The sequence below is a fragment of the Strix uralensis genome, chromosome 1, assembly GCF_047716275.1.
Source record: "Strix uralensis isolate ZFMK-TIS-50842 chromosome 1, bStrUra1, whole genome shotgun sequence".
Classification (NCBI taxonomy): Eukaryota; Metazoa; Chordata; class Aves; order Strigiformes; family Strigidae; genus Strix; species Strix uralensis.
In genome coordinates this window covers 136,314,637-136,339,451 of record NC_133972.1, presented here as the reverse complement: position 1 = coordinate 136,339,451, position 24,815 = coordinate 136,314,637, and the positions used below count along the sequence as shown (strand labels likewise).

The window sequence follows — 24,815 nt, the reverse complement described above, 5'->3', positions numbered from 1 at the left end:
AGAGGAGGGAGAGACCCTTAAACAAGAACCTTCCTGTTATGTTTGTGGTGAGGCATAAACTCACGGGTTCCCAATTTTTTTTTTTAATCTGAATGTAACAATTAACAGTGCTGTACTGTTCTGCAACTAATTCTACTGTTGTTCCTGCCGCACAGCAAGGTAAGTGGTCCAGTCCTGAAGGAGATGCAAGTAAGTTGTCACCAGTGATTTACAGTCACTATAACAGAATGTGAACTGTACGTTATCATGGTTGCTATCTGGCTGCTATTGTTTGTAGAGTACCACACATCACATACACAATGTTTAATTTAACTGCTTTTAATTTTATGTAGTGGCAATAGAGCATTAAATACAAAACTTGAAACCGAATTTAACTTTTGAAAAGGTGTTTTAAAGGCATTTAAAAGAACACGAAGATTTCATGGCCTGTCAGTAAGCCTGCTGGCAGAGTGTTTTGGAATGAAGTGACATTGTGTACATATTAACACCATTTCAAGTTTCACACTAGGAAACATCCTTCTCAATTGTACAATCTACATTCCAGTTACAAGCAGCAAAGCTTCAGCCATCTTCAGTAACCATTCAGCTGTCTGTATTTAAGAAGTGCTGCTTTTTTCTTTTCCTAGAAAACAGCAGCTCCAAGAGGCACTTGTACTTGTTCCAATAGCCAGATCAACTTAGAACACTGAAATACCCAGACTCAGCTTTTTCTATACTCATCTACAGTCAGAACAAACCTTGGCTTCATTTAAGTGTGCAGCTAAGTTCTAGCTCTCTGGTTCTGAAACAGCTTTTTGCAACCTGAATTTTATTTTTAGCTTGAGCCCTTTCTACCTCTGTGCCTGGAGATGCAAGTTCAGGTCCTTGGTTAATGAACTAGGCCTGTACAGGTTTGGCAGCAAATAGCTGCTGTGGAAAGTCCCTGGAAAACAGGTTATGTGCAACAGCTTATACCATCTTGTTCCTGCAGACAGGACTGTGAGGGCTTATGTGGTCCCCAGCTGCTGGAAGCCTATCCAGGGACCCAAGACAGCTGGGGATAAGAAGGTGTCCACAAGCATCTCTTAGCACAGCTGAGATGAACAATATACTTTTGGCAACTTGCACCCCACAGTACTTTGTACCTTTTTTCTTATCTACACCACTTCTATGCTAGTTAACACATACTCTGACATTATTTATTTTACTCTGCTGCTATCTACTGGTTATTTCAAATTAACTGGACTAGCTATTCACAGAGGCTTCCACATCATGATTTACTCACTTGTCATGCACTCTTTACATTGGCCACAAGATGATACAAGAAGGTTTTGCTCTCTTACCCTTGCAAGCTCATTTGAAAAAAACAAAAGAAAACCCCACCCTGCACAAAAATGTGCTGCTACTAAAAATGTCTCCTACCAGGTGACCTCTGCAACAGGTTTAAGTTTTCACTTTTTCAGTAAGAAGCAGAATGCATTCAGGTTTTCTTTGGGCTAAAAGTTTGCTAAAATTAAGTTTAAAAGAAAGACTCTGACATGAAAAATTTAGTATTAAACTAAACATTGTAGTGCAAGTTACAGCTAGAGCTCAAATAACTGGTATTAAGAGTGTATCACTATTGTTATTAACATGTACACAAATTTTTAAGGTGGTCAGTTATGCACAAAGAATGTTCATATATAACTTAGCGTTAATAAGCTAAAACCACCACGTAAGTCTGAGTAGAAAGCCAGGTTTGAATATAAAATTAATACCTGAGTATAATGGTCAAATTTATTCCCCTTGATAAGTCACATACAAACATGTTTAGTGCCTCAATTCTACACTTCACATTAGGTTCTTCCTGGGTTGTAAGAGACCACTCAGTACTAGTGCTATTTGCAACATAAAAGATTTCAGACAAAACAGCTTAAGTCTTTTGTGTAGTGATCTTAATATGTTAAGATTTTTCAATTAAAGTCTTCATTTTTCCTGTAGACTTCAGCATGTGCGGTCCAAACTGAGAAGGAAACCAGAAACATGTTCAGATTGCTTCCAACAGAAACTTAGTTGAACTATTATCCATTCAAGTTGTAAGTAAAACCAGAACTTGGGCAGAGATAATTTCCTTCATCAACCTGCTCCTCTGCATGTGGATTTCACCCACTTCATAGTCACAAAGTAAAGGGGAACTTGTGTCAGCAGCAGTCAGCTGAAACCACTCGGATGAGGCAGCTAACCATCTGCCAGAGCAGCTCTGACTAGCGATGGTTCGCTCTGCCACAGCAAAATAACTGCATCTGTCTTCTTTAGAAGTTGACAAGCAATTGCTCTAGCAGCAGTTTAACAGTATTTCTGTTCTTACTCTATTGTGCATTTTTGTGCAAATCCTTTTAAACTGTATCATACAAGGATATCACACGAGGACTGATCTAGCAAAGAAGTTACATATTGATAAGTAACTGATGACATGTTTATTAGCTCATCAAGGATCATCATTTTATCATTTAACAAATTAAAACCTTCAGTTTTCTTAGCTTTTGAGGACTTGATAATCCTTAATCTCAAAAGATGGACTGTAAATTTCAAAATTGGAAAGTCATGAAAAACCCATGTGTGAATTAAACATTGCCAACTCATGTTCTTTTCCTTAAAGCCCTGGAGATGACAGGAAACGTGATTGATTCTTAGGGAATATCTAGCCTTTTATTTATGAAGAACAGCCTGAACATTCCAGGAGTATACCAGGGGCCTAAACCAGAGGGTGAGTCAGTCAACATTAATAAGCTGAAGTACTCCTAAGTCCTGAAATTTGTGGCTTGGGAATCTTACTTTCCTCAGAACGTAATTCAGAGGGGAGCCAGCTTTTGAAGTTTTATGCTCATTTTTCCAAACACACAAAGGGAAAAATAACACTTTCTCTCTGGTTCTATAGCACAAGGCTTCAAGGATTGCTTACTAACAAAACTGATCTGTATTAGCCTGTTTAAGTGTATATTGCTAGAAACTTGCATCTTGAACAGTCATAGCTTAAAAACCCCTTTAATTTCAAATCAATCTGAAATAAACTAGAAGCCGTTAACTTGTATCATGATGTGGATTTTAAATGTAATTTATTTTTATTTTCACACTATAAAGAAACTGCTTCTATTTACTCAGCATTTCCAGTCAGTAGAAGAAACTCGCTATACCAAGATACAGCAGGCATTCTGAACAATTTGCTTCCTGCATTCCTAGGAATAGCTGACATGTTTCAGGATCTTGCTTCAAATATCTGAATGGTTAAGATTGGTAGTAACAGGCAAAGTCTGTTCAGATTTGATTCTGGTATGAGCCCTTAGGAATCGAGTTTTCAGAATATCACATGCTCAGGGCAACAGAAAAATATTTGTTTAAAAAAAGGAAACTGTAACAGAGCTTTTTAAACCTAGGGCCTAAGGAGTATACAATCGTAAGACTTGATACTAAAAGCATGATTGCCACAAATCCTGGCATATCAGTAGTACTTCATAAGGTTTCGTGGACAGGGATACTAACTTATAGGTACTTGCATATGTTGGCAGAAAGACATACATTGGCTTTCATGACAACTATAATTTAGTCCAAGCATGTGTTCAGAATCACAATACTCACCAGCACTACCTCAGTCTTTGTCTTTGTTTCAGTCTTTGGAATCACCTTTTCTGTTTCACTTTGGCTATCATTTCGGTATCGATAAGCAAATTTCTTTTTGAGCGCTTCTGCTATTAATGCTGCAGGATCTGTAGGGTCAGCCACTTTAGATTTTGTACCTTCTGATGATCTAGAAAAGGAGAAGCATTAGCACAGTCCAAAACAAAGCTTTTAAAGTTGTGAATGTTTTTGCATTCTGTCAGGTGTTACACCTGTCTCACCTTGAAATAGTTCTGAGTCATAAAAACAAATCATTAATGCAAATACTAATACACTGACATTTTATATTTCGTACCTTTTCACTGAGCGTAGTTTCACGCTGTTCATGTCTTTGAGGATTTCTAGCATGTTTGGTATTTCAGACTTCTTTGGCCCATTTTCTGTCAGATTCTGTCCAGAGTTCATTTTTTTGTTTTTTCTTTCTTTAATAAGCTCAATGGCAGATGTACTCTGTTGTAGACCTGGGGGAGGGAGTGGTGGTGGAGGAGGAGGAGGAGGTGGTGGTGGTGCAACCGAGACAGCAGCTGAAGCAACTTGACTTGACCCAACTACAAATAAAACATACATTACATGTCAGTTTACTTGTAAATCCCCTTTATATCTCACAAATGCTCAGGTAAGAATATGACTATAATAGCTTCAATTATCTCCCCTCTGCCTTCTTTAGATTGCCACGTAACTTCTTCATTCCTAAACCACCTCTGTAGACTCAACTGAAAAGCCACATCATAAAAATCCTTCTCTAAGAGTAAGAAGCGTTCTTTGAATTTCCAGTTCAAATTCCAGGCACATTCATGTCTTTACTGCAATGGGGTGGACAACACAATGTCTTTTAGTTATGTTCTGCTCCTAATGTTATCAGTAGTTCACCTTCCCCTGAGAGGCAGGTACTGAGCTGGAAGTCACATAAAATCTGCTATGTGAGCAGTGTTTTTTCTTGCTGATCACAAATAAGAAATTACCATAGAAGATTTTTAAATGTCAATTTAAGAGCTCAAATAGTGCTTAAATTGAGGCTTATTTCAGCTCTCTGTGGTCATCATCTGTCTGAATATAGTCTCATGATAACCTTGATTTCAAGGTCCCTATACTCTTTAGGTAAAAATTGATGTTATAAATATAATAGCAGTAATAACTTGACAAATAAATGAAGAAACGTCTGCTCAAATGCACCGTTAAAGAAACCAGCAAACCCAGATCAAACCAGAGTTCTGAGGCTTGGAGTATAAACTGTGTAAGGATATGTATATAGATAATACAGAGGAGTCTAGTCTGGGTACATGTAGCCATACACAGTGTTGTTACCGTGTTCTGCCAGAAGAGGGAGGTAAAGATGATAAAATCAAATCAAAATTTAATTTTCCTAATGGAGGTAAAAGGAGAACGATGAAAAATAAGTTTAGTTATTTCACAAGACCCCCACAATAATTACAATTCAAGAGTGAAACCACGTGATCCTTAAAACTGTTTCATAGTTTTGAATATGAACAGTTAAGGAAAAATAAAGTAACTGTTATCGGTTCAGACAAAAGCTAAACAAGAGCATCTGAAGAATCGGAATATGATTTTATACATAAACATATGCAAAACTGTACTTGTTAAGTGACCTTAGGAAAGAGTGAAAACCAAATAGCTCTCATCTGCAGTTGACAAGGGCCATCTCCCACTAATCTCTAGAGATGGTAGGCTTAGAACTGGAACGCAGTCAGAGGTGACAAAGAGGAGAAATGCAGGAAAAGAAGAATTACTCTGTTTACTACCAGAAACTGTGCACCACTTTTCGTTCCATCTGGACAATGTGTCTGATCCCAGAGATGATGCCAGTAAACAATCTCCTTTTCTGTTATTTATTTCATAAACTTGAGATGCATATTACATACTCCAGAAGTATAATTAGCATCTTGTATGATTATGATATCAGAGGGCCTATTTCATTACTGGAGGGGAAGACTTAAGCGTTAATAATTAAGTTACATTCTTTTAGTTTGGTTTAAGCCATCATGTTTATCATGAGCTTTGCTCTGAAAGCTGTTTAATACTTCTTTACTCATCCACAGATTCAGAACTCTGGCAGACTTTCACACAAACATGAAGGCTTTTGGAATACTAGAAAATACAGAAAATCTGGCAGGTCTCTTGTCTTCAAGACCTATTCTGTAGCCCTTGGTTAGCATGCTACGTCTGTCTACCAAATTAACCAAAACAATATGGAGAAGTGTTCAGCGTTGCAGTATCTCACAAAAAAGAATTAGCACGTTACTAAAGGGATTAATTTTTGGTAAGAGTACAGCAAATTTAATACCTGCCGTCAGGTTCTGTTGTTCTTGCAAGATCACAATTTTAGCTATTTGTGCTCTTAAAGTGGCTAGTTCATTTTCTAGAGCACTGATCTTCTGCAGAGCTTCTTCATTTGCTGTCACTGCACTCCTGGACACTGATTCTTCCATGGGGTTTTGTAAGGACATCTGTCTGTATGGGGACTTTCCAGAATGATGTAGTTCACCTGAAAGAGGCTGGGCTGTTTTTGACCAAACTTCTGACCTGTAACAAAAATAGCACAAGATTCTTTTTTTAAAGGCTTTGTAATAGGTAAAAATTAAAGCAACGTTAATACAAATCAGGAATACAAGTCAAAAAACCTAACTTCAAAATTGTCTTTACACAAATTGCTTCCCCCAAGACATTATACAGCTTAAAGGAAGTAATAGCTTCACATCCTTTCTGTTTGCATCACTAGCTGTATTTTTTCTCTTCCCCTAGCCAGCTTTATGTGGAATCCTTGATTTCAGGAGAAAAAACGAATACATTCCTCCTCATCTCCAATCTATCTCTCTGCCTCACAGCTACCATGGTTTTTGTTGGAATCAAGATTTACATTTTTTTTTACCCAAAGGCTACCATTTCTTCCCCCATGGGGTAGAAGTAGTCACTTCTAGTTGATTCCTCTGAGGAAGGAAGTTTCTTAGTTCCACAGCATATTTTTGTACTTTTTGGACTTCTGAAGGGGCAGGCCTCCATTTTAGCAGTGCTGAGAGTACAGAGTACGTTAAACAGTTTAGTGTCACAGAGGTTGTTTATCAGTAAATGGGAAAGGTCTTATATCTAGTTTTCTATCACAATAAATAAAATTATAGAGAAGAAAACTTCCTACAGTTTCAAAGAGTTCATAAGCTTCCCCCCCTCTTTATCACAAGAGCAAGAAAATGCAACTCCGTTGCCTTCCTTTATTACCACCCAAAGCTCAAGCTATGTTAAACACTGAGGCATTACCCAGAGCATCTGCAGTCAAATAAGTGCTTATAAAAGGTTATATTCACTGAAGACACCAAGATCTTAAAACTGTTTACTCTCAAGTGTCTGAGCAACCTGTTCTAGTTGAAGATGTTCCTGCTTATTGCAGGGGGGGGTTAGACTAGATGACCTTTAAAGAGTCTTCCAACCCAAACTATTTTATGATTCTGTAAGTAGAATTGATAAGGATTAATGACAACAGATTATCATAAACATAACTGCAAAATATCAATCCTCCTTAACTTCAATCCCAAAGCTTCTCAGGCAGGTCAGGATTCCAGACATGAGAGTAAGAACAGTGGCTAGTGATATGACTTTTCAAAACGTGTCACTGGCTCCAAACTAATACAACTCAAGAGCCCCATCACTCTGAATGCATGGGTTAAGCTACCCTGGATGTGCATCATGTAAGATATGCAGTTGTGCTAGACTTGAAGCAAGAGCCAAGATTTAAGGTCAGAAGAAACCCTGTGCTCTGACCACCTCAATCCAGGATTAGATACACATTTGAGTCTTCCACAACACTGACATCAGCACAACTTGCAGAAATTTATCAAGCAGAATTTAATATTATCAAGAATATTAAAATTCAGGTGTTGTTATCTAGATAGGAAGCATCCTGTTCTCTTCTCAGCTTTAGCTGCTCTCTATTCCTACAGTAGCCACCTCCCTCCTCTCCCTAAGTAAGGTGGAAGGAGCCAGTGGTCACTTCACTCTTTAAAATCTGCCTTCTAGAAACTCTTTAAAGGAGCAGAATAGCTAAACAACAAAGGGTATTTTCTGCTCAGAGCAGTAATGTCTTTTAAGGAAACGTCTTGATTGGAATCTAACACTGTGGAAAAAATATTATGCTTGAATTGTCACTACTGCTCTCACTAGGGGTAGGGAAAAAATGATTTGTCATTTAGTTGCTTCCTCTATAAACTGCATTCACAGAAAAAACTATGTCTGCAAGACTGTTTACTGAATTATACAGTGAATATATATTTAAAAGTAACACCTATGTGATCTTGTCGAAACAGAGAATTTCAAATGCTCGGAAAACACCTAATGCATACTAGCTCCACTACATAATACTGTGCACAGATGTAATAAACGGTGCACATTGAAATACTCATATTTGCTAAGTAATTCACTTACCATGCTCCATTATAAGCCGTTTGCCTTAAGGTCACTATATATCTGCAGGATTATTTTAGTCCCATCCCACATCCATCTGTCCCCCTTCCCCCCTTCACATGCAGACATCTCAGCAAATATGCAAGTCCTACATCTTTCATAATAGGTTCTTTGAAGCACCAAAGAGCTATTCTCCCTGTTGTCTCCATTAAACATAATAGCTTTACAGTTCAATCCTTAGACAAAATGTTTCTGTGCAAACAAAAGTAGTATTGGCCAGTTAATTTCCTTTGCATCAAACAGACTTTACAAATAGTGTTTCCCAAACAAGTGCTGATCTCTGTGACTCCCCTCTGAGTTTGTGAAATTAATGTGGCAGTGCCAGAATGTTTGTTATGCAAAGCTTCACTGTGGCAAGTCATGTTGGAGGGCATCTAGGTCATTACTAACCTATTTTGTGCTTTCAAATTAAGAACAGTATCCTCCAGTAATCTCTGAAGCCAACAATCTGTGCCTTTCTCTGGATGGTTAGTTTGTTTAGAAGAAAGACTTCCTCCACACTACAGAACTGTACCTTTGTTTCTGGCTAGTCTGAGCAGCAATTTGGGTAGGCTGGAATAGAGAACTTCGTTACTTCAGCCAACCTGTTTCATGCAGTTACAGGGCTACGCAGTGCTCTTGGTCCAACACAACAGTACCTAACCCACTGTTCTGGACACAAGTGCTCACATGCTTCCCTGCCAGTTTTTTTTTTTGAAGATTAAAGATGAAATATAAACCATAATTTTTTAATTGTCTTTAGCAGGCTGCAGAGCCTTAATCAGAAAGGTCAAAAACAATTTGCCATTTACTGGATTGTTAGAATGACCATTGCTGCTAATTAGGAAGCTGTACACTACACCACCCCATATTAATGAAAATCTCAGGAGAACGGGAGAAACAGTGTTAGCAAGTGTGCTTTTTGTGAGGACAAGGTTGCTTGAAGCTGTCACATGCAATTCTCTGCAGTAAATAAGTAAATAAAAACAGTCTTGTATAAAGCCAGTCTCCTGTTTGTTCTCAAACCAGTCTTTCATTCATAACCCTGTTAGTCTAACCGCTACTACTTCTTTTCCAGCCCCTACCTCTTCTGTTGCTCTTCCCCCTCTCTTCTTCCAGCATCCAAGTGCTCTCCATTAATTGTAATGCACAGTAGATTCTCACTGGAGAGAAGCTACGTTTCTTCCTCTCAGTTCAGAAGTTCAGAGAGCAGATTAGAGGAGCATACCTGAGCCTTGTGGAGACTTCACCTTCTTCTTGAGCAACCCATCCCACATCTGCAAAGGAGGCCACTGCATCTTCTCTAAGTTGATTAGGATGGTTTCCTTCTGTGGCATGAGAAGTAAGCTAAATTTTAAAGAAAAGATTGAAGGTTTTAGAGTCACTATTCCCAGCCCAAATCAGTTATTTTACCTAATATTTTTAGTGAGGCAACATGTGACTATTAACACATACATGCACAAAACACATCTGTAGACTTGGCACACTTATTTCTGTCCTGGGCTTGGTCCAGAACCATTTCACCTACTTCAAACTATTCAGTCTAGTCTGCTGAACACTTTACAGAGGTTCATGGCTAACTACATATACTATCACATGACACTACTGAACACTGAAAATGCAATGCAAATTGTTACCTTAGAGACATACAATCTTCAACATTCTCAAGTGGTTTGCTTTTTTAACCCAAATGATAGGTTTTTAAACTATATTAATGACCAGTAGTTAAAAAAAAATTAAGGCTACTAGTGCTTCTTTTGCTTTTAGTATTAGTATTATTTTGAAAGTGAAATTCTGTTGAAGTGTGTTTCCCTTCCTCTACAACTTCCAGAACTTTTGTACAAGAATAAAGGTGTGTACATTACATGGGGCACAGGGGGGGTGGGGGGTGGGGGCAAAAAGCCATTTCTACTAGCTCAGTAATCACAAAGACTTTGAGTGACAGGTAGGATACAATCATAACAGAATATACTATTTGCTAACAATCTTATTTACATCATGTCAAACAAATTGACCATTTTCCAGCATGGTTCTGCCATTAGTTTTATAGCTGTTTGAAGCCAAAGGTGAGCAAGTCTACAGAGACTGGGATCTTTCTTAGATTTACAGTTAAATGACCTGAATGGAGATTTGAAAAATTGTTTGGACCATCAATACATGCTCCATAGCCATAACTATACAAAAGTATTTCAAATCTACTTTGAAATACTGCTTCCCTGGGTTAGACAAGGGTAAGTGTACTCAGTCACTGGACTACTGAGCAGCCTCATCTCAGTACTTTAGCAGATACAAGCTACTCAAAGATCTTTCAGTAATTTCTTCTGCTCAGTCTGTCACCTTGAGTTACTTATCTCCAATGCAACTAAGCCACCTCTCTTGCTTGTATTACACACAATCCACTGGGCAAATCTGCACGTGTCATTCAGCTGTTTAAGTGCTGCCCGCTGCTGGTCATAGCCAAGAAGCTAGTAATACTGACAAAGATGGTGGTAGTATGTAACAGTCTGGGAAGACAGCTTGGATCCAGCCTGTTAGCACTTAGGTCAATTTTCAAGGCAACTCACCTCTGTAAGAGGAAACTATTATGAAACTATGAAATGTTAGCATTAACCTGAATTTGTATCAGAGCTATATCACAGTAGGACTGCAGTCTGGATAAGGTGAAACCATTTCTGAAGAACATCCAGAGATTATTTTCAGTTGTAGCCTTTGATACACAAGTCCCAGGAAGATAGGAGTTGTGCGTTTGGGGTTGTTTTTTTCCCCAGGAGTTGTTACAAACAGCTTTGGAAATCGAGATTAGTCATCTTCACCTCACACTCTTGCAACTTGTATGTGAGCCTTTATCACAGCTCCCAGGAGTGTGTATTGGCACCATCAGATCATTTGGAAACAACAGGGTTTTTTCCAGGTAGCATCAGCACAGATGGTAATATGTTTATCACATTAACAGTTGTGCCTAATACCATCACAGTCTGCCTCTCTTTAAAACAGTCTAGAGAATACTACATTGCACGTTAGGATTTTCATTGTTTGAGGCTTCCTTGGCTTTTTTTCTTTTTTCAAATAAAAAGAAATTTTCATGACCACAGCATCTGTATTAATGTTAATGGCAATTTAAAAAATCTGTAACACATTAGCCACTTCTTGCAGGTGATACAGATTTTCCTGCTGATAATGGCCACATGAGGAACTATTACCATGACAAGATTGAAGGCACATTTAAATAAAGGCACTACACATACTTGCATCAAAAATAATTTTATAAATCAACAGTAAGGAATGCATTTACCACTGCCAGGTTTCCTGCATTGTGAGATAAATAACTTCTAATCCAACATTTAGCAGCAAGCCTTCTGTTACATTGTGATGAAAGTTTCTTCTTACTTTTTTATTCTATTTATATGTAAACAGAATCTGCTTGTTACCCCATATACAGATGTTTCTTTTCTCTATCCCTAAAAACAAGGTCTTCCACAGCAGTGGATTTTGAATTTCAAGCTAATGCAAGATTTTTACTTTCATTTAAAGGTTAAAAGCCAACACCCATCTCTCAAAACCTTTCCCTGTCTGCAGAATAAAACTCTGCTGAGGAGAACTTGGACAACTGCTCTGCCAGCACCTGAAATGGAGAACTGAGAGCTGAGAGTCCCAGTTCTACCAGATGACAGGAACTGCATGAAACAGTGAAAGTAGCCGGCTTTTTTGTCTCTGGAAACTATGTAGTTTGTTTACCCCATATATTCCTCCACAGGCTTTTTTGCCTATTTCAGTGTGCATGTATGCTGCACATGGACTTGCATGCCTGTGGGTTTCAGACCCATTACTCCAGGAATTTCTGAAGAAAAGAATATACACACTGTACTGTTTTGGCTGATGTCATAGAATATCTCAAGTTGGAAGGGACCCATAAAGAATAACCTACTCCAGCTCCCAAAGACTAAGCCTCAGCACTGTTTCTGCCCCGTTTCGAACCAGGGACCTTTTGCGTGTTAGGTGAATGTGATAACCACTACACTACGGAAACGCAACTGGAAACAATTAAAGCGGGATCCCTACTTTTTGTTTGCTCCAGGAAGCAGAAAGTAGAACAACTATTTTTATACCTTTAAGGATAGAATAAAAACTCTAATTTCAAATTACTAATACAGTTAGATAATAGACATGTGGAAAGACTTCTTTAAGTAAGACAAACTTGCTATGATTTTTCAAATTAGCCCAGTAAATTCTGAGATTTGCTACATGCACACCAATTCCTTAGAAGACTTTTACTGAGTTACCAGATTTCCATCAGACAAACAAGAGAAGCATGGGACTAGAACAAAGATGCTGTAGCTGAAGGATACTATCTTGAGAGACAGTATTGTAGGTTTGGTTGAATCTACCTAGGCTATACTGGCAAGTTTAACTATTTTCTCCTAAAGACTACATATAAACCTCAAAAATATGACATACAAAAGAACTATATGAACCACTTTCATTTGTTCATGCGGTATAGAGTAAGCTCTGTCACCACTTACTGAATACATAAGCAGCACTTAGCAGTTAATCTAAATGTTGACTATGGCAAGATCCATAGAGACAGATACTACAACACTCAATAGACCTCAAAAAATCAAAAGGTTACGCTACTACTCTTTTTTTCAGACTAGCTGAACAAAAGCATGCTAGAAGAGAAGAAAGAATGAACATAACAGATACTCTTTCAGTATCTCTTATCCATTTATCATAAGGAAAACGAAGATCTGTGGAAAGTTTCTGGCTCTTGGATAACGTTAGAAACACTGATGACATACATGCACCCTCAGATGACGCAAGTAAGGTTTGCTTTGGTTTTTAAATAAAGTGACTTACAGCAAGGTTCAGTGCATGGTCCTTTCATAATATAGCTAAAGCTGGCAAGAAAGAAAGAGGAAGAGACAGCTATAGGAAAGCATCAGTTACAACAGCATAAAAACAATCGAGACCAGTATTGAACTTCACTACAGAATCTTAATGCTGAGATAAAGACATAAAAAACAGGTGTTAGCATCACACTTTTACACGTTCAGCAGTTTATATATTAAAATAGTTTAACCATATAAATTTCAATGTGTTTCAAGGCTCAAATTTGGAAATTCCTATTTCTAGTTCAATCAACTGACAAGTGTACTTCTATTTTTAGGATCCTTTCCTTTCATCTAATAGATGATGAATGTTTATACTTAGTGTGCATAAAATCTACACAAAGCCGACTGAATGTCTCTTTAAGAGGAAAAAAGGGCAAATATTTTATTTATTCTAACACAGAATTCAGGAGAAGATATATATACACACATTTTTATTTCAACACTAAAAATATTCAGGAACAGATTCCCCAGATGTATCTTATAGCTCTTTGCAAGAACATAAACCAGAAATGTCTTCTTTTATGTACCATATTAAGAGAAGGCAGTATTTGGCTAACTATCTACAAATGCGCATCACCTTCCCTTTACAGTAGAGAAAATAAGACACATTACAGGAGAACTTCACTTCCTTTCAAATCTGAGGCATATGGAGCCTTATTGCTGTCATAACTACTATTAATTATGTATCCAAAAGTTTAAATCCAGCATGTCAGTTTGTTGGCCTTCTCACCTGTACAGATCTCCAACCCCACAATGTATATATTTATTTTTTTAAGCTTCGCCACGCCACTAGTAGTGGGAGATGGTTGCCCCCCTAGTTCCTCAATGTAATTATTTAAGAGAGGCAAAATGTTAGCATGGCTTTTACTATCACACCAAAAAGGCTTCTATGGAATCTGAACGATCTGATTTTGTTACTATAATTTCAAGTCTAAATATTGTTCATACATTTCATATAGGATAAAGAAATTAATTTAAACAGTGAAAAACTTAGTTGTGTGGAAATTACCTTGTCTTAGTGAGGATGATGATTCCCACCATTCATCTTTATGTTCCCCACCCTTGCTCTCTCAGCTTGAGTTTCAAACACTAAATTTCTCCAATTCTATACCCACCCCCTATCCTTAACACAGAGTTGAAGAGATTATGTGTAACAGCTTCCACTTCCCCATCTGTTCCTGAAAGACTTGTTATAAAAAGCAAGGGTGTTCTCCTCCTTAAGCTTTTACCCTCACTCTTCACCCTCCCACTATACACAGTTGAAGTTAAAAAGCAAACAATTCAGCTGCACAGAATTGATGTTCCCCTTTCACCTATACAGTGCTAACCTTGTATATAAGATAAAAGCAAACAGGATATTCATGTTATTTTGTTCCGAATTTTTTACTTTCTGATAAAGTTGGTTATTTTCCCAAATATTTTTAATTAACACTGTTCATCTTTACATGCCTCTTAAGCCTAGCTTGTAAGTAGTTTATAGAAATAAGTTACAACCATTTTTCTCTTTTATGAATATATTTTTTTCCAAGAATAACTTTTTACCTCATTTTAACCCAAGAATAACTTATTGCCTCATTTTAAAAGTTCCAATTTCCTTAGGAAAAAAAATCTGTTTCAAGTTTCATTATGTGTGTTACTGCAACACGGATTCAGGTTTTAGGCAGTACAGAACCTGAAGAACCCACATTTGGAAAAAATCTGAACTGGAAGTGGGAAGAACCGAAGTAAGCTAATTCTCCTATGTGCCCACTTTATCATATTCTCCTTTTACAAATCCTCTAGTCATTTATTTCAACGAACTGCTTATTTCCTTAAAATCTTTTGATGGAAGAACAAATCCCTCTCTCGGTATAGTGAAACACGTATTCTAAACTGTTGAGAATACCTACCTGAAACTGAACTCTTGGACACTGTATAAGAGAGAGGTTAGTACCAATTTTTCTTACAATACTCCGAGATGAACCATAAGGCTTGCTTGACCATAGCACCTAGATGGGAAAGAAAAAGAAGCCAGCTCTTAGGTAACTGATTTTTATATCATATTGGAATAGTTTTCCCTTATCCTTCCATACTATGCTAGTGCTAAATATATTTAAATACATTTAAAATACATGTATTTGAAATACATAAAATACATTAACATTAAAGTTATTCGTTTCATGCTAGAACAGACTATATAGACACTGAAATTTGTATCAGTGAACTCCTTACATTCTATACCCAAACTGGCACAAAATTTGGTTTTGTCATTAAAATATATCTATAGCTGTGTAAGTTCAACACAGCCTTTGCATTAAGTCTAAATTCAAAGCAATAAATGAGGTAACACTGAAAGATTCAAGAGTTGGAAGCATCTTCAAAAGCATAATTTGTCCATTTTCAAGGCAATAAAGAATCTGCACTGGGTCAGACACCTCTTTTTAAGGTGTTTGAAGAAAAGCCACTCAATCATGAAAAATCAATAAAGTTACATAACTCTACATTTCTCAAAATATATTTTTTTTTTAATTGAGACCTCTTCTCACATGGGAATACTGTCTACCAGTCTTAAAAATAACTATCAGCCAGGCTAAGCATGAAAATGTAACTGTAAAATTAAAGAGCAAAGAAGAGTAAAAGGGGGGAAATAAATATCTAAGAATGAAACTTTGACCCAAAAAAAAAAAACCCAAAAACATTCACGTAGAGAAAATTGCCCACAACACCTCAACACACCTGGCTTCATCAGAACTGCTTCTACTACAAATCAGATTTCTTTTGTGTTGTTTCAGCAGGGATTGAATTTGCTTTCTTTTGCTGCACTTAATGACAGGAATGTTTGCTCTACTTTTACTACAGTTGTATGCAACAAAATGAGACTTGTAATCCTAGGAGAATACTACAAATTGTGTGAGAAAAGAAGCAAGAAAAAACAGAGAGAAGTAAGAAAGATTTCAGCACAGGGAAAGGCAACAAAAACAACACAAAGAATAATAATAATGGGAAGACTGTAACACATAGTACATTGTTAGTAAACAATCAGAACACTGTATGGTAATCTAAAAAACTTGGCCAGTGTTTACTTATGGCTGTAGATAGAAATTTACTACTCAGACCTTAGTTTTTAAAGGCTCATAGCTTCAGGCAAACTCAATAACCTGTTAAAAGGTTGCCCAACAAAGAAAGCTTAGATAAAATCCAGGCTATTAATACTGAAACAACCCTCATCTGGCATGGCAATATCTGATCAGCGTAGTGCAGCTGTGGGAGTTTCACAACACACTGAACAACATTTTGATATACTAAGCAAAGATGACTACTCTTAGATTTTTTGATGGTTCTATTAAAAAGAAAAATTTATGCTCCCTGGTATTTATCCCCAGGTTATGTTATCTCAGAAACTTCACACAAACATTTTGCCTATTTCTAAACAAGTATCCTTCCTTCCTCTGGCTTTATTGGACTGTATAAATTTTGACAAAATAGATGTGCTTTGCATGTTTGCTATGCTAGGTCCTCACACAGAGCTGCAATTTTGCCATTAATGCACTCGGACCCATTTTTTACATTCTATGAAATATACATTCTCTTGCTTAATATGCTGCTAAATTTGAACACAAATTTTTTCAAGGCTGAGTACTCTATTGATTCTGCACTTTGGATGCCTCAAAGACCTCACATTTGTGACTATCGTGTTGCTGTTTGTCTCTATGTCTGAACAAATAGCAGGTAGATCAGTAGCCTTCAAGAAAAAGCCACTGACAAGCAGTACCGCCGTAATACAGCCTCACTATTCGCAACAGATTCTGATGTCAGAAGCAGAACTGTTGGCGACAGCCTCGAAGTAATGTGTCATTGGAAAAAATACTAGTCAAGAGAAGGCTTAATTAATTACAGAAGTACTTCCACAACAGCAAAAGAGCCTAGACTACATGCTGTATTACCAACCTAAGTACAGTGCATTTTAAACAAGTGGCAAAACTTGTTTAGAGATTGCTCAGACCACAGACAAGATGTTGATTAGCACCCAGATCCGCAAAAATATTTGGTGCCCAAATGCCCTTGGGGTTGTTCAATAACAGTGGTTTGGTGCACCAAAACTTTTAATGACTCAGTTTTGGTAACTCAAGATATGCTGGGACAATATTTTCAGAAAACTGCATGCAAGCTGTGCCACAAGGTATGCAAATAAAGTCAGCATGCCGCTCAGCTGAGCTAATAAGTCTCAGCACTGCTCTACAACAACTTCTTGACTTGAAGCACTGGCAGAGCAAGTCTGCACAATATTACTTAGTCATAGCCTTTTATTGCATCAGTGTTTTGCTGTTGTCCAGAACAGCTGACATTTGGAAGTGTAACTGCATTATCACAAACTTGATACAAATAGAGAATGGGGGGGAAACAGATTAAAAACTTGTTCCCTCCACCCCGAGTTAGGCTGAAAGATGTTACTGACAATGACCACAGCAACACCCATGGCAGTCCAGCATACTCATAATTTGAATTTTCAAAGTTACACTGCATGAAATCTCAGACCAAAGTTTGAATAAAATCCTAAAATACAGATTCTTATTGGTAATTTTAATTTACAATGTATAAACATTTTGCTCTCCATAGATTCGCAAGATTGATAAAAGGTTCTACCACAATAATCCAGAGTAAGAACTGCCCTTCTAAGTACTGCACATAGCTGTTAAGGATTTCCCCATTGTTAAAACGTTAAAATATTTTGGCAATTTACAGGAATTATTGCACTGAGGTCAATACTTGTACTTAAAATAGCTTCCTAAAGGTCCCAGTGACAAAGCAGTTGATGTGTAGCAGATCTCTCTCCCTGCTAAGCATTCAAAGAAAACTTTGTATACACTTTCCTCCGAGAGCTACGCATGCACATTCCTCTGTTTCCCCTGTAAAGAACACACGCGTGTTGCTTTCATGTACTGTAACACTTTCAGGAGAAGTAAATATAGCACAATTATCATCATCTCAGTTTCATGCAGCTTTTCATATCTCCAAGGTAAGAGCAAAGAAATAAGATTATTCAAGAAGTAACATCACTGTTAAAAATCAGTTGAAAGATTTCCTCAACTTCAAAACACACATAGAAGTCCAGAATGAAAAGCAGTGTTTACAAAGTAAACAGTTTGTTAGAGCTAGAAGGAACTGCATGGTATTTTAACACATATATTACTCAATACTTCAGCGTCCAAGTAGTAAACATCATACTTTTTCAGCAATGCAGAATCATACAAGTATTGAGTATATTTCAAGTGTTCTGCTGGAATAGATAAGCACAAACCAAAATATATTAAGTGCTTTCTATACCTGATTTTCTGAAAACATAAAGCACGTTTGAAACACTTACTGATTCCATGTTTAATCCAACTTGTTCAAAAGCCATCCTAATTAAGCGCTTAAGCCAGCAAATCATCTGGAATGCAAAAAGCCTTTCCAAACTTGGATTTAAGCCTTCCAAAGCCCCAGAGCTGCAGAGGTTCCATAGTACTTCTGAAACGAGAAACATAAGAATTTTAGATGCATGTTGTGGAACATATACAGAAGTAAACTGCTATATGTATTCCTAAAAAAACCCAAGCTTTAGAAACAGTTACTGAAAACAAGACATTGTGAGGTGACAATTCCTAGTCCTGCAAAGCATAGCTTTCAGAAGGCATTTACTTAATACAGGTGACAAGGATTTTTAGTAGTGTCATTTCTAAGAAATCAAAGCCATTGCAAAGTTAATGCTTAAAAAGCTCGGGAAATTATTGCTCACTTGAGCTTGGACAGATGATGCTGTTCAGCAACTCTAAGTGAGCATGGAACATTATGGAATGCCTGCAGCTGGGGACTAGCACTAAGATTGAAGGGCCATACTCCTATCTAAACCTCATTTCTGTGCAGGAACAAACTACAGAAAGCTGATCACCTCTCTTCATTCACATTCTCTGACAGCTTTGTTGTTCCCTCCTTTTTCCCACAACTGAGGAGAGGAAGAAAACATGGAAAAATGACTAATGCAAGAAAATGACAGGAAATAGTGTAGATGTGCAACCTGAAAATATTCAAGCGATTTATAAAGTTGGACAGATTTCAAATGCTGTCTATTTATATGCACTACCATTCACTTAAATCAAGATAGTTTTTATTGCTCCTCTAGTGAAAATAGTGTAGTTTTACTTTAACTGTGTTCGACACCAGTCATAACTTGGACATCACTGAGAAGTGTATGCCACCACCAACAAAATGGAAGCCATAGATTTGGGTTTACGTTTGTTTTGTGTATCAAGCTAGAAACAACACTCTGTTGAACCACCCCGAGCAACATATTTATAGTATGAACAACAGCGTTGCTGAAACCTCTATATAAATACAGAGTGATGACTAAAGCAATGCAGCAGCAAGGAACTGGTACTTGGGAAGTTTGAAAGTCACGAGATGGAAAAGCTATGCTGTTTGAAAGTGCCCACAAGCATTACAGTTAAACTATCACTGTTTCCATTACGAATGTTTTTTTCAACAGTTTACGGTTCCTTAGTAATAACCTGCTTCTTGGGGAAACTTGGCAGTGCAATTCTACAGTTATCTTTTTTTAGACATGCTTAAAAAAAAGGTTGATATTTATTTCTCATCACCACAGAAAGTAAAAGACATTTCCTAACAGGAGTTTCTTTTATTTCTGAATAAGCTGGGAAAGCTCCTTTAAAAAGGAAAACCTGTTCCAGAAGTGTGGTACACATGATGCAATCTGCCTCATTCCAAAGTTCAGACTTGTTGAACATGTAGTGTGGAAATCAAAGAGAAGGAAAACGGAAGCCCTGTCAAGATACTGAAACAGAGAAAAAGAGGTAGAGACTGTATTGCTGAGCAATTGCAAGGACAGGGCTGGCTGGTAAAGGCAAGTGATAGGACTATAAAGGGGTGACTGTATCCTGATACATTGCTTGTTCAACAGCTAGCCAGGTCATTAGTTTAAAAATCCCACGATGTAGTCAGAGTCACGTTTTGTTTCAGGAAGTGAAGGAAGGAAAGGTACTATTTTGTTTCTGATCAACTGGGAGGTCTGAGTATTTAATAACAGAGACAATTTGAACAGAATTGAAAAGAGAGTGTTAGAGCTTCCTCTGAGGTAATCAGGGCAGGTCTAGAAAGTTTCCATAAACTCAAGAAACTGAGAGGCAAAGAGGTAAAGGAATGACACAAAACCTGACAAGGTAACCAATTAAAGTCACAAAAGCAGATGCAGAAAAAAAAAGTAGCATAATTATCAGGATGACAGAATAGTATAAAGTAGTAAGTTAAAAAAGGCTAAGGTACAAAATAGGTTCCAGCTTACATGCCCAGAAAAAAATCCTACACATGTATTAGGAGTAAGCAGGAGACAAGAGATACAGCCACGATGTGAGAGGACAGAAAGCAGTGAGTGATATCGATAGTATGTTCTATGTTTTCACTTGAAGACGGTAGAAAAGACAGAGACACATGTTAGAATGGGTTACAGAAAACTCTGGAAAGCTATAAGCATCCAGGACAGCAGTGTCTACTGAAATTCACCTTGAGCAGCTCAGCAATGAACCAAAGCAATTTCTGAAATATTAGTGATTACTTTTAGAAACTTTTTCAATGAGATGCAAAAGACCCAGGAATAAAAGAAGCAGCATGATGACACAAAGCACCGGGAATAGTCTCAAATACTTATCCTGCCCTAAACCATTTAGGTGACCTTTTATAATTCCAGGTTCCAAGACTCTGATGACTGAACACAAAAGAGCATTCATTCAACAAAACTATTTCAGTAAAATGGTTATTTAGAGTCCACATTATAAATCATTGTTTCTTCTGTAGCCTAAATACTTAAGAGAACCTAAGACTGGGATCATCAGCTCCTTGTTCTTGTCAATGACCTGTTCTCTGCTTTTGCAGAAGAAAGTGATCAAAGTCAATCTGTAGGAGTGCAGAGTACCAACCAGTTCCTGGATTAATTTCCTAACTAAAGGAAACCACCATGTTTTAACAACCTCCAGCTAATTTGTTATCTAAAAGGAGATCTAAGAGGAGAATGCTTCTATCAGCTTGATATTTTTATCAGATCTATTAATTTTACAGAATTATGCCCAAACTTCATACTCATTTCTTTGCAACTATATTGCACTATACCTTTCTTCATAAATCTCAGTTATTTCACAACTATTTTATGTGTCAAGAACAGAAAAGGTTCATTCCAAAAGAAACTGCTGGACAGCAAGAATGAAAACATTAGCAAATTTTTCTCTCATGCTCTGTATACATGCCAATTTCAGAAGCAGGAGCCACATGTTTATTGCTTTTAGCAAGCTAGAATAATACCACTTTTAAAATAGTGATGCTTGTTTTATTTATCCTCCATCTTCTTTACGCTAAACTAAAAATAGTAGTAGTTTAATTCCCCTAAAATTTCCGCAACTCAATTACTATAATAAAATGCCCTGAGTGATAATAATATTGCTATAAAACATGGTCCTTCTGCTGTGCTTAAGCAAAACTATTGCAACAATAAGCAGTAGTCATTGGCAAGATTACTGAAAGCAGTTAGAAGAGTAATAACACAAAGAATTACACTTCACTGCATAAAGCATGTGGGGGTTGGAAGGTCATGGGTTCTTCATCTACAAAACTCACACTGAAATTAGCAATGCTGAAGAAGTTTCTTTCTGATATAGAAACATGTAGGAATTCCTTGGTTCAGAAATGAGGAGGTCTACATTTCTGAGTGTTGGGATTCTCGCTTTAACCTCCTTGAACTCTCTTTTGCACCTACTTCTCCCAACCTCTTTTGCAGGTTTCATTCAGTACTGTCATATCAAATATCAGTCTACAAAGCTGAGAGATAATACTACTTATAAATTACAAAATGTTCATTAAATAAACATAAAGGCTCTGGCAGCTGTACACATAAGGCATACCACTCAGTAAACATGAATTGAAGCCCTTTGCCAGGCTTTCTAGTGAGTCCTACACATGAAAGATGAAAAGGAAAAAAAAAATCAGATGCAACTGCTTTCAAATTTAAATTCTTCTATGTGTACTTTCCAACATTGTATTTGTCCAAGTCCCTTTCAAATTCTGAGTTCTCGCTCTTAAAAAGAAATACTATATTCATATTTTTCTCACTGAAGGAAGTTTCTCTCATTCATGTAAGAGCCACAAAAAAAGAAAAGAGAATGACTTAATGGGCTTGATGCAGCAGATCAGCCTTAAAGAATAAATAAATGCATGAAGTCTCAAAAATGAAAGGTCTAGTCTCTAAATTGAAAGGGTATGTCTAACATAAAAAGCACAAAATTTTCAAAGAAGCATGGTTTCAAAGGAATAACAAGCACATCAAAAATCACATTCAAAAAGAGCAGGTTCCTCCTTATTTTAGCAGCAAACTAGGGCATGCATATCTTCACAGTCTTTAAGACTGACACATGACCCAAGCTCATCTCATGAAATTATATCCATAAGGAAACATATTAAAGAAGTCGTAAAGAAAGACAAAGCCAACAATAAATTATCACACCAACAGCAAGCTAAACAGGCAGGAAGAATCTTCTGATAAAGAACTAGACTATCTCCCAGATCAACACAGACCAGTTCTAAGTAGTGTAAGTATTTGGCAGAGATCACACAGCCAAATACAGAGGTCTAGTTTTTGGCTTGGAAGCCACAAATAATGAAGTGCTCTACTACTTTCAGAAACACCGGTTTGGAAAGATACACAAAGAGAGATAAAAGACAGTGAATACTACAGAGACAATCAAGGGCTTATCTAAGCTAATATCAGCGTGAAATCTAAAGCAAGAATTGAAAATACATACTTGCAGTAGAAGTTGCTAAAGCTTTCTTAAAAATATAGCGCAGTCATCTATACCTCAAAGTGCAAAAGCATATTCATCACATCTTACCCATGTTACCATATCTTGCCAACTAAGGATAGAGAAGAAAAAAAAAAAAAATCCATGTTTCAACACTAGTTTAATCAAAAGCCTTTGCTCAGCAGAAATTATACCTACATGGTACAATATGACACCATGGAGAGGTAAGTGAAATCCTTCAACATCTCTAAACCACATGGTATTATACTACACAGACATAACCACACACCTACGCTTTCCTGCCAGACATACAGACCTCCCTAGCCATTGCGTGAATGCAAGTCCTGTTACATCTTTGAGAAACAAGAGCGTGCAAATTTTATTAACAAAAGGGTGCATTTGTCTGAAAAAGCATTTTAAATGTTCAATTCCCCCCCTCCCAAATCTCTTTTTGTAACAATGCTGAGTCCGTACACACAGCAATCGTATTTCAGCTAGTGACCTCTGTGAAGAAACTGATTTCAATTCAGCAACAGTTAACTGGAACTTTTAGAGCTGATGTGCAGAAAACTCAGCTCCCTCCTTTTTTATCAAAGGCAATGGGTATGAGAAAACAGAATTATTTGCTTTTCATCTAGTCTTTGTAAGACTCGTCTTCACAAGAGCTACAGAGGACTATGTCTGAGGACAGCATGTAACTATTAATGAAGTCTTGCTGACGTTATCAAACAAAGATCAATGGATTACGGTTGATGTCAACATTCAAGCTCTACTCACTCTCAGTATTTGGAATTTCGACAGCTTGTTAAACAAAATAAAAACAAGCATCTAGCAAGTTACTTATTTACAACAATTGCAGAAGAACCCGAGCACAACAACAGTTATCACTAAAGGTATACAAAGTAAGCATCATAAGTTTACAGAAAAGGAAAATAAACATCAGACCCCTTAAGACTTGGCTCCTTTTCCCTTCAAGTGTTATTTCGGTATTTCAAAGCCTCCTTAAAAAACTTTCCTCAAACTTTTCCTGTTTATCACCAGATTGTCTTTTACTTCATGATCTTCCGTGACGGATCACTTCCATCACAGGAACATGAGAGGGTTTCAGTTTCGGTCTGCTTGCCTGCAGAAACGACGGCTTCGAACCCAACACCCCAAGCTGTTTCCACGCTGCTCTGCTCCTCCGGAAAGGCGGCGCAGGCACGGTACCTTCGCAAGGCCGCTGCCTGTCCGGCACCTGCCCTGCCGCGGATCGGCCCTCGGCACTGCCACGCTCCCTGCGGGAGGCGGCGACGGCTCCATCCTGCCGCCCAGCCCGGGGCCAGCAGCCATGAGCGGGGCCGCCCGTAGCGGCCTGGACCCACTTCCAGCCAAGCAGCACCCCGACCTCCCCTCAGCGCCGACCCGGGAGCTCCTGAGGACAGACTCCATAGAAGGACACTCCCTCAACCACCTCCCCCACCCCTCCCAGGGCTCCCAGTCTGAGGGGGCCCCGGCTGGGCCGGAGGAGCGAAGCGAGCGCTGCCCAGCCCGCCGGCGGCAGCGGCCCGCTGACAGAGAGAGAGAGGAGTGATAAGTACCGCAGCCTGCGGGCTCGGGTCGCGTTCCGCCACCCATAACCAGAGGCGACGAGAGGGGCTGTACAGGAGGAAGAGGAAGGAGGGCCGCACTAGAGAAGGGGCAACCACCACCCGCCTCACCCACCGTCCGCCGTGGCCGCGCTCTCTCACCCGCTTCTTCCACCGCGGCTCACGACCCCTCCCACCCCTCCCCGCCGCCGGCAGCCAATCCCCGGTCACTCCGGCGCCATCCCGACCAATAGCCGCCCTGCCCGCGGGGGGGGCGGGACCTCGAGCGCCCTCCGCAAGGCTACGCGCGGCGACCTACCCAGCAGCCACCGGGCTCGGAGGAAAGGGGTGAAATAGCCCCGCCCCCGTCACGTGACTGTCCCCGCCAATAAGGCGGGGCCCCGGCGGAGGTGCTGGTGGTTGCTCGGTGGCGGTGGGGAGGCGGCCCCGGCATCGGCCCC

At 38.4% G+C, this 24,815-nt stretch overlaps 1 protein-coding gene across 3 annotated transcripts; it reads right to left on the bottom strand.

The window, feature by feature from the left end:
• Positions 1-302: 302 nt before the first annotated feature.
• MTFR1 (mitochondrial fission regulator 1) lies at positions 303-24,547 on the bottom strand. Of its 3 annotated transcripts, none has more exons than XM_074882209.1 (8): positions 24,491-24,547; positions 18,316-18,458; positions 14,861-14,959; positions 9,311-9,429; positions 5,936-6,174; positions 3,929-4,181; positions 3,595-3,763; positions 303-1,981 (listed from the first exon to the last, which is right to left on the bottom strand). In XM_074882209.1, exons 2-8 carry the CDS (start codon positions 18,379-18,381, stop codon positions 1,922-1,924), a joined length of 1,005 nt encoding a protein of 334 aa, XP_074738310.1. In that variant the 5' UTR covers positions 18,382-18,458; positions 24,491-24,547; the 3' UTR covers positions 303-1,921. The 3 variants fall into 3 exon arrangements, with proteins under 3 accessions (XP_074738310.1, XP_074738311.1, XP_074738312.1); XM_074882210.1 differs by having other exon boundaries at positions 24,517-24,535; XM_074882211.1 differs by lacking the exon at positions 24,491-24,547 and adding an exon at positions 22,790-23,817.
• Between the last annotated feature and the right edge of the window lie 268 nt (positions 24,548-24,815).